General features: G+C 34.5%; 1 protein-coding gene across 3 annotated transcripts in view; it reads right to left on the reverse strand.

Annotated features, from left to right (window-relative positions):
* Positions 1-2,470: 2,470 nt before the first annotated feature.
* Positions 2,471-12,913, reverse strand: part of LOC308631159 (sodium channel protein type 3 subunit alpha) — a gene marked incomplete at its 5' end in the record, with an annotated part of 82,616 nt that continues 72,173 nt past the window's right edge. For all 3 annotated transcript variants that reach the window (XM_081262147.1, XM_081262146.1, XM_081262148.1), the window contains 6 exons: positions 2,471-4,117; positions 4,962-5,232; positions 6,881-6,978; positions 8,242-8,383; positions 9,214-9,267; positions 10,116-10,388. In XM_081262147.1, coding sequence (XP_081118273.1) covers positions 2,922-4,117; positions 4,962-5,232; positions 6,881-6,978; positions 8,242-8,383; positions 9,214-9,267; positions 10,116-10,388 — 2,034 coding nt within the window. In that variant the 3' untranslated portion in view covers positions 2,471-2,921. The remainder of the gene's footprint in view (positions 4,118-4,961; positions 5,233-6,880; positions 6,979-8,241; positions 8,384-9,213; positions 9,268-10,115; positions 10,389-12,913) is intronic.

The following is a 12,913-nucleotide window of genomic DNA, read 5'->3' on the forward strand; positions in this document are numbered from 1 at the left end:
TAATATTTGGGGGGAAATTATGAAATACATATTTAGATCCAAGTTGTCTTAAAAATATGCATTACAACTTGAATTTTCCATTGAGAATAAAAGTTTGTTTTTGACCTGACATAAATCCAAGGGATGCGGAAAAAGTTAACATAAATTCTTAATCTTTGTATCATTAATACTTTATGTATAGATAAAATTCAGAGTGTATTTAATAAGAAAGAATGTAATATTTGTTAGTCATCAAGGAAACAGGAGGGGCTGGTAGAGCACTTGCCTAGCATGTGTGAGGCCCTGGGTTTGATTTTCCCACTGCATATAAAATAAAGATCCATAGACAACTAAAAAAATATTAAAGAAAATAGGAGATGGCATCAAGTAAATCTAGAAAAGTGAGATTCAAATGTTTATAGCCAAAGGAATTTATTGGAACCATCAGCCATTGTTGGTGGCTACCATTATTATCAAACCTGGAAGTAGAATATACGGGCTTAATACTTTGCACCCATAAAAGTTTATTAAAATGCTTTTAACCAGCCTTCTTCTGAGGAACTTCTTGGTAGACCGTGTAGTAGGTTATTAGAAAATTCATGTGAACTTTCATGTACTTATATCAGATCAATAACATGTTTCATTAATTATATATATTTTAAACAGCCAACAATAAAAACAATCAGAGGCAAACAAATGAAATACAATAAAAAAATGAAATATTTATTCTTTTGGCTCAATAATGAAGTAGCTCACCATTCTTTTTTTAGTAATAGCAATCCCCTGCATGCAGTTCATCAATACACTACAATAAATAGTTTTGTAAAAGTAGTTAACATTAAAGTTTTGGTTTGTGCAAAAAACAAAAATTTATAACATGTTAGGTAATTGCACAACTTTGCCACTTGTTCATGGCTTAAAAGGACAGAGTTATATCTGTAATAACTTTAGTGCAGCAGGAATTAAAAAAATAAGCCTAGTCTGCATATGCAAATACTACAAAAGTTAAAAAAAATTCCATGAATGAAGGGTTATTTTGAGGCAACCATTGTTGGTAGAAAATGGTCTAGGTTTGAGTTTTTGACCAATGTATTTCCTATTGGAATGGTAGAAAATATAGTATAACAAAGAAATCCAAAAAACCCATTGTCTAACTTTTATTTTAGGAAATTATCTATTGAAAAGTCTTGTGGATTCAAAAGTTTGGAATTATGATTATAAATAAAAAGCAAAAGCATAAAGTAAAATAAATTGCCATGTCATCAACCTGAAAATAATTTTCTTATGTACAAAATGTTGACAAATAAAATTGATCATATTTTTACATTATTTATATTTTAACAAGTTTTGGACATACTTTTAGCAAAATATGAATATGACGATAGGCTATACGCAGTTTGTTTCGTTGAAATTGAGAGAGACACTGTATGATACTCAAGTTGAATTAAAAATGTGAAAGTAAAGGAGTCTTTTAATAACTTCAATCTATTATTATGCTTGACATGTAGACAGAGCTGGTTGACTTCATTCTACCACCAACGTGTGACTTCTAACCAAGACTCGTGAAGAATGGATCGAGTAAAATAGAGCAGCATAGGCAATATTGACATGCATTAGTGATAGCCTTCAAACTATTTATGTGTAATGAGTGAACAGGTTACATCCCTGTTGGAAGCTCGCAAAAGACACATAAACTGTGGTACATATTTAATTTAATATAAGTTGTTTATTGGGCTATATATGTGTATATATTTGCCCAAACATGCACCACAGGATAAAATAACTATTTACATAAAAGAGGGTATTTAATTGACATAAACCTTCAGCTTTGCCCAGAGCAGAAGATAGCAAAGCAATACTGCAGCAGGAAGTGGAACTACTCTAAAGTCATACTTTAGATATACTTTTCTAGAACAGATTTATTAGATTACTTTTTTTGGAAAGCCTTTAACCAAAATTAAATATAGATCTCTGGAACTTAGAATAAAATTTGCACTTGCTGAAACAGAATACTTTGCATAAAAATAATCCTTTAAATATTAGAGGACACTTTACAGGCACATAACTGTTCAGATGTAAACAAACATAACAGACTAAAACACTTTTTAAATTAAAGCATCTAGAAAAATGGAAGTACTTGAAACTGTGAACATCAGAATTTTTTTTTTCTGGTTTTGAGCAAGGATTTCATCAGGCAAAAAAAAAAATTATTATTATTTTTTTGTTACTGGGGATTTAACCCAGGGATACTTAATCACCAAGCCATATCCCCAGCCCTTTTTATTTTTTTTATTTTGAGACAGGGTTTCACTAAGTTGCCTAGAGCCTCGCTACATGCTGAGGTTAGTCTTGAACTTGTGATCCTCCTGCTTCAGCCTCCCCCAGTCACTGGGAATACAGGCATGTGCCACCACGCCCAGCTCAGGCAAAATATTTTTGTCTGATTATTTAAAAGACTTATGGAGTAGGAACACAGAGCTCTTATATAATTTTCCCTCAACATAAACCTCATTTACAAAAATAGTGACATAATATTATGAATAAACTATGAATCAAGGACCAGGGAAATCCACTAGAACAAATTTTGTAAAAATATGGCAGATACGGAAGTTAAAAATAGAGCAGATGTGAGTACTGTACTAAAGGTGTTTGGTGTAGTCACAACGATCACTTTGCACAGCTTTCCCTGTGGTCTAGGTAGCCATTGAGTCCTCCTCAGCAGTGTCAGCTGGTAATGAAGCAGCAACCTCTTGTCAATGTGGATACCCTGTCTCACAGAGTTGCAGTGACAGAGAGGTCACTGTCGTGTATAGGCACTGACCATGAGTATTTGTTACAACAGTCAGTTTGGCAAGGACTTCCTCTGGAGTCCAGTTGACACACACACTATACCTCCATAGGCTGTAAACAATTGATTACAAAGATAATGCTTTGTTTCTTTTTTACTTTTGATTTTCTCTGACCTCTTTCCCTTTGCTTTCTTTTTCTGGCTTGTCTTTCTCAAACTTTTCTTTGTCTGGTTTTGTAACGCTATCATAGGAAGGAGGGGAAGTGGTAGAGGAACTTCCATCTGTTTTCTCTGGGGTGGAATTCCCATTTAATTTGTCAATAATCATACCTTCTTTTATAGGTAAGTCAATCCTCCCTTTGATTGTTTCTTTGTTATATTTACTTGATATGTTTTTTAACCTTTGCTTTAAAAGATAGCATCTGAAATTACGCTGAATGATAGCAGCCGACACCTCCTCTTGTTTGCGCTTCAAAGTGGTAGTGATAGGCTCGTAAGAGACTTTAGAGGGGTTCGATGCCATGAACCTATCTTCCATCTGTATTCGAAGGGCATCCATCTCTCCACTCTCACCCAAAACACGCTTTGTAAAAGCAAATAAAATGTCGAGGCAATGGATCCGGTCTCCACTGACCATCGGCAGGTCCATAGCAATGAGCTGGACTTTGTTTGGTTTTGCTATGAGAAGAGGAGGATCCAAGGCAGCTGCAAAATCAGAGAGCTTGGAGAACTCTATGAACTGGGTTGCATCGGGATCAAACTTCTCCCAAACCTCATAGAACATCTCAAAGTCATCTTCACTCAGGGGCTCTGCACTTTCTTCAGTAGCAACACTGAAGTTCTCTAGGATGACAGCGATGTACATGTTCACCACGACCAGAAAGGATATGATGATGTAACTGACAAAAAAGAAAATCCCAACAGAGGGGTTCCCACAGTCTCCCTTAACTGAGCTTCCAGGGTGAATTGCGTCAGGGTCACAGTCAGGTGGGGCACTATTGAGAATAGGTGCCAGCAATCCATCCCAGCCAGCAGAGGTGGTGATTTGGAACAGACAGATCATGCTGTTGCCAAAGGTCTCAAAGTTGAACATGTCATCGATTCCAGCTTCCTTCTTAACATAGGCAAAGTTGGACATTCCAAAGATGGCATAGATGAACATGACCAGGAAGAGCAGGAGGCCGATGTTAAACAAGGCAGGAAGGGACATCATCAAAGCAAAGAGCAGTGTGCGGATTCCCTTAGCCCCTTTGATCAGGCGTAGGATTCGGCCAATCCTGGCAAGACGGATCACTCGGAACAAGGTTGGGGACACAAAATATTTTTCTATCAGCTCAGCAAGAAACATTCCTGTGTAAAAATACAGAATAGAGCTAAATAGTGAATACATTGTGCTTATATGGTTGCCTTATCTCTGTGTAGTCTGTGAAAACAACAGAATGTAAACCTTTACTAAATAATTGTATACTCTTGGATTTTAGCAATTAAATAGTACAATGATTGTAGAATATCATAAACCAATATAGACTTTTGAAAATTTTAAGATAATCTCAGATATTATCATGGCAATTTAAGATCATATATCCCAAATTTCTATGAATGCTTATCCCCACAAATCAATTGTGGAAATTTCAAAGACTACTTATGAAATATCTAAATACATCTGTTTTCTATTTTTTAATGACATTCTTTAGTGAGAGGAAAATGAACACTATTTGATACAAATTTTCTAAATTTATTGTTCTATGATACCATATCTTCTCTTCTGTTAAAACTCAATCCTACTTTCAAGGGAAGTCTCAGATGTCATCACTCATTCTTTTGGAAAACTGTTAACTCCTCTGAGCAGTGCTGGTCATTTCTTCAGCTTTTTATGGTATAACTCTATTCTCTTTTGATGACTTTTCAGAGACTCTTCCCTCAGCCTGTGATTTTTGTTTAAGACTATGTGAATATGATGACTTTTGTTTCCTATCCTCCCCACCCATCCCCTATTCAGTATTTCTAACATGATTCTAACTATCAGCTTTGTCCATACACCCAGATTTCAGAGTTTTCATTCAGATTAGTTAGCACTGAACTTGAGATCTACATAATCAATTTTTCTCACACCTAATTTCCCTGTTAAGCAGCTGGTAGGACTTGGGGGAACTGTTTCACTGTAACTGTACCTCTGTAATTAAAATGTTCTTACCGACAATGGAGAGAATCACTACTACAAAATCAAAGATGTTCCAGCCTATAGTGAAGTAGTAGTATCTGAGGGAGATGAGCTTCAGCACAAACTCCCCAGTGAACAGGACAATGAACACGAGGTTGATTCGGGACAGAACTAGAGTCATGTATTTGCTCTGGTCATCAGTTTCTACCATCATGGTGACCATGTTGAGGCAGATGAGGATCATGATGCTGATATCAAAGACCTGTCTGGTTACAAAATCAAACACCATTCCCTGGAATTTGTTCTAGAAAGAGAGAAGGGAGAGGAGGTTAATGTATGTATTTTATAAATAATGATCCATTAAAATTATAGAGAAAACTCTTTCCACATATGGTTACGAGATGTGTATCTACTCACATTACCCTAAACACTTTGTGCTCCATTATTCTTCTTATTAATATCGATCTATCTAACACATGACCCCCACATTTGGTTTATTTCTACATTTAGAACACATGGAGAGAAAAAGATGACTAGACATAAAAGAGTGGCAATTGGCTGACAGTATGTATAGACTTTGCTTGAGTCTAATAATTATGATGATTTTTATAAAAAAAATGGCAACTAGTAATAAGAACTTAGAAATTAGGTTAATATAGACAGATTTTTATATAGATAGACACCCTAGGTCATTTATCAACATTTTAGGGATTTTCAGTGAAACCTTTTTTACTTCTTCAAAATAAGTGAGTCACTTTTCCATACTATTCTACTTTTTCCCATTTCGTGTTTCTATGTGTTTGTTAATTCATTTCTTTTTCTCTTCATCTGTCTTTGTTTTTGCCTGTGCCTCAGTAAACCTACATGACAAAAAATTTTGTTTTTGTCTAATTTACAGTCATTTTAGGAAGTACATCCTTTCGAATAGTCCTATTTTAACATTGTAGTTAAATACAACTTTACTACTTAAAGAAGTTTTTTATGATGTTAAATAAAAACATAAAATTATATGGCTTACCAAAAAACAAAGGTCATGACTTGCTTCGAAATTTAATGAGTTTCAGTAAAGTAGTTTCATTCCCTTCTATGTACAGTATTCTACGTCCCTTTGTCTCCTACTTAACACCTCTGAGCTCCAATGACTCTTTTTTCTGACATTTTTATTGGTGCATTATATTTATATATACTAATAGGATTTGTTTTTACATACTTATACATGCATACATTATCCAATTACTATTAAAAAGTATTATAAAGCAAAATCACTTATAGGATTCATGAGATCTTGCAAAGCCCCAATTCTGGAAATCACATTTTGTGACCTGGGATACAATAATTATCTTCTTTGAGCCTCAGTTTCCTTATTTGTTACCAATCTTAGAGGATAGATGAGTTAGAATACAGTTCTGCCAACATAACTTATCATTATGACATTCCATTATCATGAAGCTCTAGCATATGCATTATCAATAAGCTTTTTTCTTTTTTGGTGTATGTAGTGAAACAACAAACAACTTGGATGGCATTCTTCCATTCTAAATAGGGTAGGAATATATTCTAGTCTTAAGAATGCAAGAACCAAGAGCATAGAGGGAGGAGGCCTTGGCAGCTGGAAATCTCCACCTACTTAAGAGGATGTGAGAGTACCACTTAAGACCAGATGAACAGCAAGCCAGATGGGTTGGTGGCAGCAGAAGGATGAACCTTGCTTTGAAATCAATTAGTGGGAACCCTGATCTGGAGATTTTCAATTTGTAAAAGGTAAAGAATATTATCTCACTTTAAGAACTTGGAAGTTGTTATTGAGTATAGCAGTTGAAGTTTACACACAATATAAACTTCATAATTAGGTCTATACATTGGTGACATCACCCAAAAGTTCTGATTCTGAGCACTACTCAATTAGATTATATGGAAACTTTGAAATTGCAAAGATTATGAATAATTCTCACTGAAGGCCGAGGAATGGGTTTCTGAGGTTTCTTGGATCCAAGTTTCTTCATTGCATTGTAATATTTTTTCTGTTCCTCTGTCATAAAGATATCTTGACCTCCAAAGTAAAGACATAGTACAAAACTGGTTACAATCCCAACACGTGTCACAACAGCACCTTTACCAAAATATTTCCAAGTCTTCCTTTAATTTTTTCTCAGTTTAAAAAAGATATTATTCTACTACATCTAGAATCTTTCTGCTTCTCATATTTATGATAAATTTGGAATACTTTAATATTATGCAAAACCCATAAGCAAACAAAATTCTGATTAGCACAGGGACCTAACTGATTATGTTGTTTAGAAGGAGGCTTAAGGATCTGAAATATATCTTCATGAAACAAAGTATGTTTTATTAGTCCATTTCACTATTGACAAGTTCGCTGCCTTATTCAACAATTTGTTTTGAACTCTTTTTGTGTGCTGAGCTATGTACTGGCTATTAGTAATCCATAGATATACAAGACACAGTGAGGGCATTCATAAAACATGCCTGTAATCACATTATCTGGGGGAGGCTGAGGCAGGAGAATCACAAGTTCAAAGCCAGCCTCCGCAAATTAGTGAGATCTTAAGCAACTTAATAAGACCCTGTCTCAAACTGAAATACAAAAACCAGTTGGGGATGTGACTTAGTGGTTAAGCACCCCTTGGTCAATTCTTGGTACTTAAAAAAAAAAAAAAGACACAGTGTCTTGTATTTGACCAGGGCAGGAAACTGAAAACATAGAGGAAAACTGCATAGTGATTTGGGGAAAAAATTGTTCTACAGAGTCAATAATAAATTCTGAGACAGGCTTTACATAGAAGGGTGCCCTAAACTAGGCCTTAAAGGATGAGTAAGAGTTTGCTGTACAAAACACCCCAGGAAGAGAAAATATCACAGGTAAAGTCATGGAGATACAAGGGCATGGCTTGCTCAGAAAAGGTCAGTGAAAATCAGCTGTGTGTGTAGCAACTCCTTGTGGCATTAGCTGGTAGGTGGGGAGTGACTGGGTAGCAGAGTAGTAGCTACAGAGAATGAGATGTGGGAGAAGATGAGGTCAGAAAAATGAGTGGAGGCAATTCCTAAAAGCCTCCACAAGACAAATGGGAGATCCAAGGATATTCTGCATCAGTGGTCATGCTTTTGGGTAAGAAAGACACCACAGCAGCTCTGAAATGGAGGGGAGCCACTGATTGGGGCAGTAGCTTAGCTGACCATGCAGCATACTGAAAGTAATACAACACAGTCGTCTGAGGCAGTCATGGCTGTGGGTATCCTGGTTACTTGGTGATAGAACAGACAGAAACTCAGAACAGCAAAAGCTGGGAAGTACTTATCTTCTTTTTCTGCTGGTTGAAGTTATCTATGATGACACCAATGAATAGATTCAGAGTGAAGAAAGATCCAAAGATGATGAATATGACAAAGTATAAATACATATAAAGATTTTCTTCATATACAGGTTGAAGTTTAACCTAAATAATATTGAAAATATTAAAATATTGAATGATTAAAGTAGATTAATAATGTAGTGAGGGATTTTACTGAATATAGAGCTACTTTTACCTTTTCTTAAGATACTATTTTAGAAAAACAATTCTTTTTTTCAAATTAGCATGAAAATTTTCCAATTTTACAGTTTTCTTGAATCTTTTTCCCCACTGTGTCTTACACAATGTAACATATCTTTATGTAACATATTTTTTTTAGCATAAATAACAATGATATAAATAGGGCAAACATTTTGAGCCTGTTATTGGTCTTATCATAATGTTTGGCAATCTTTTCAGTGTGGTTTTGGAAATGCTGCTTCTTTCAAATATACCTTTAATAGAACATTGACTTCTAAGAGGGAAATACAGCATGAACAGTTATGTTCTGAGGAGTTGTTTTTATTTCTATTTTCGAAATTGCATTTTCCTGAAACTTGCTTGTTTTTCTGTATCATAATATTCTTGGAAGTTGCTTCACAGGCTGGTTTATCATATACTCTCCAGGGACAGGGAGAGACAATCACTGCTGAGTGGAGGAGTCTCACTTACAGGACTGATCTGATGTCTCATAATCCATGCAGTTAGATATCCTTTCATTACAGAAATGTATTATATATTAGACATAGATTAACCAAATTATAATCCAATCAACCATCATAGTATACTGGCTTTAAGAGTCCATTTCCACATATAATAACAAATATTCTAATTTTATATAACATACAATTTTGGGTCTCTCAATTGAATTATCAACAATAGTCACTATGGAACATCTAGCAGCTATTAACAGATAGTATTTGAGTAACACTTACATCTCGTGAATCAACAGCTGCATACATAATGTCCATCCAGCCTTTAAACGTGGCCTGTAAACAAAATATATTTGAATTTCACATAAAAACCTCATCCAAGACTATGGCATCATACCAGATGAAGATCTGAAAATATTGTTGCAAATAAATTTTGGCATGATATGAATTTTTCTATGAAGAGATTGGAGTGAATGGAATAAAAAAATTAAATGGAAAAAGATTGGTATTTAGAGTTTTGAACTTGTTTTCTTTATTTCTCTTAGAAGATGTTCTAATTTTTTTCTGCAATAAAATTTAGCTAGAGACTAGAATTTAGCTAGATGGATGAAAATTTCGTCTCAGTCTCACATCCCTTTCTTACCAAAGAGTAAGCTTTATGATTCAAACCCATGGTTTAAACAAAACTCAAATTTTACTAATCATTGGTTAGATAATATACTACCATCTAAGTAAAAGAAAATTAAACAGTACATTATTTTGAAATCCATCCCATAACATTTATATTTCCTCACATGACACAATCACATTTATTTAGACATTGCTACAATAAATTATCTGGTTAATAATTTGTACATTTAAATTATCACTACTACAATTTATAGATTATCATTTTAATACTAAATTTCTCTTTTGACAATGATTGCTAAAGAAAACTAAAAATGAAAGTAGTGCTCAATAGTAAAAAAAAGGAAGAAGAAATATGAAATTATGCTCAAACATTCTAAAGGTTGCAGACTAGGAATATAATAAACAACAGCAACATCTTTAGAGTCAATATTATACGTGTTATCATCTACTTTCCACTGTCAAATATTGATCACTCAAATGAAGAACATTAGAGAGATGATCTTACTTGAAACATGTTGAAAATGTAGTCAAAACTCATACGGTATATCACTTACCACCTGAAGCAAGGCAAGATAGCCAGCGCCAACATTGTCAAAGTTTACTTTCACGTTTTTCCACCGAGCTTGCTTGCCAAGAGCTTGACAATCACTCAAATTGTTGACTTCACTAACTTCAAACATGTTGCCTGTTGTCATGTTAACACAGTGGTAGAACTTGCCAGCAAACAGATTCACACCCATGATGCTAAAGATCAGCCAGAAGATGAGACAGACCAGCAGCACATTCATGATTGAGGGAATGGCTCCCACCAGAGCATTCACCACCACCTAGAAGGGGAAACAAGAAGACCATTTACAAATGTTCAAAGTGGAAAACGTTCCTTTCGTTTATGTATTTAGTATTATAGGATATTTTGAAAGGAGTTAAGTAACAACTTAGGTGAATTATTACTTTAGGTTTAAAACAGTGACACAACTAAAGGGCTAAGAATTTAAGGGAAGCAAACTATACCAAAATATGAAAAGAAACAAACAAAAATCCGATACAGTAAGATGGAGTCAGAAAATGTGTGGTAGCGAAAAAAGGGAGGAAAAGGTGCGATAAATGTCAACAGAAGAAATAATCATCTTTTAGCAATACATTTTTAATTATCCAGAATATTAAATACTGAATAATGATTTGGACAAAAATGAGCAAACAAACCCTTTACAAATAAACATGTCTTAAATCTTTATCCTCGTATCAGTAACATTTAATGACTATGAAGAATAAAGTTAGGAATTTACAAGGTCCTTTTATTTCCTATTGGCAAATCTCCATTTAAAAAACATATCAAAATAGGAAAGGAGGTGAGATATCTGTAGACATGAACATATTGCACACATGTCCCCATTAGTCTTCTATGGTCTTCTAAATGGTCACTTCAGGGCACAAACTTTTTCATCAGACCAGGCTGACTGATTTTGTGAAAGGGAAATTCAATTACCTTTCACCTCGTTAAATTCTGAAGAGGTTAAGATATATTTTGAAATCTCTACAGCGCTCAAAAGTAACTTTTCTTACCTAATTTAATCTAATTCAAATTGGACTATTTTTGTTTAGCATTTATGTTGAATGAAGCTACTATTTGATTAAAAATACTATAGACATTTTAGACATAAATATCAAAGAATTTAAAACTGACATAAAAATCTGAAATGTAAAATTGTAAAAATTTCCTGTACTAATTGAATTTCATTTCTCTCTGAAATTAAGCTATATATACTATGCATACTATGTTACGTTTCTTACTAAAATTTGTGTAAAATAACCTGCATGCCTCTACAAATTCTACTATCTAAAAAAAAAAAAGACTATGATACGTTTATTTGAATATTGGAATGGTAATTCTTCCATATAAGTGAATTAAAATGTTAATGAAATGATTTTTATATTACAGCATATTTATTTGTTTTCAATTTTTTCAATTGCCACCTCCCTTCTGAAATGAACTATTGATATGAAAACAGAAGAGGGCCTAAATCTTTCTTATCAGTAATAGTACACGTTTGTTTGAGAAATGGGAAATTGTATGATAATTTATGAATCTGTGAACAGTAGCAATGAAATAAAATTAAAAACCAAGTGTTTTTTGCTTGCAATGCTTTTGGAGATTCTGCAGAGTGGTTTCATTCTCTCGGATGAATAAATTTTGTAGTCAAGGCTGAAGCATTTTTATTGCCCCAAATAAACCACCTTCTAACATAAAAGTCTTGTGGCCTTGAAGAAATTTAATATCTGTGTGCATTTGCAAACCAGATTAAACAAAGCTGGCCTTTGTGCCAAAGAGTACTGAGTGGGGTGTGGTAAGCGTGTAGGTCATGTTTAGATGCATGATATCTAAAGTACTAAGGAAGAGAACTGAAAGGAAAATGAAAGTGCTATGGAAAAAGTGAACCTCTTGGGCTGGGGATGTGGCTCAAGCGGTAGCGCGCTCGCCTGGCATGCGTGCGGCCCGGGTTCGATCCTCAGTACCACATACCAACAAAGATGTTGTGTCCGCCGAGAACTAAAAAATAAATATTAAAAAAAAAAATTCTCTCACTCTTTCTCCTCTCTCACTCTCTCTTAAAAAAAAAAAGTGAACCTCCTTGAAAATCTCACTTAAAAGTGAGATCTATAAAACAAAGCTTGGGGTTGTTTGAAATACTTAGCAAATTAGCTTAACAACTTATTTTGGTGCTCAGAATATACAGATTTTGTTGGAGCCTACTATTTATGTTGTTTTCTTGGATGTATAACAGTTTTGGGGGGTTTTGGCAATTGAACCTAAGGGTGCTTGACCTCTGAACAACATTCTCAATTCCTTTAAAAAAATTATTTGTTTATTTTTTTGAGACAGGGTCTCACTAAATTGCTAAAGGCCTTGCTAAATTGCTGAGACTGACCTTGACCTTGTCATCCTTCTGTCTCTGCCTTCGGAGTCACTGGAATTACAGACATGCACCACCATGCCCAGCATCAATTTTTATTACTAATGTTGATTCAAGAGTTAAAGTACACAAAAACCATTCTGCCTTTAATTCCTTAACAGTACCTCCCCCTGCCCTAAAGGCCCAGACAGAAGCTTATTTAGGAAAGTAGATATATATTCAAGGGAGAATGGAGGCAATCTCAAGAGACAGAGGGCTTTGGAGGGAAAGTGAGGAGTATTCATTCAAGGGAAAATACAGGCTATCTCCATAAGAAGAGAAAACCTTACCAGTACTTGTTGAAGAAGCAAATTTAAATATTATGAAGGGTTAAAAAAACAAAAAACAAAACAAAAACAAAAACAAAACCCTCATAGGATGAATGTCAACAGTCAGCAGTC

Source organism: Spermophilus citellus (assembly GCF_964194105.1).
Source record: "Spermophilus citellus genome assembly, chromosome: 11".
Lineage (NCBI taxonomy): Eukaryota > Metazoa > Chordata > Mammalia > Rodentia > Sciuridae > Spermophilus > Spermophilus citellus.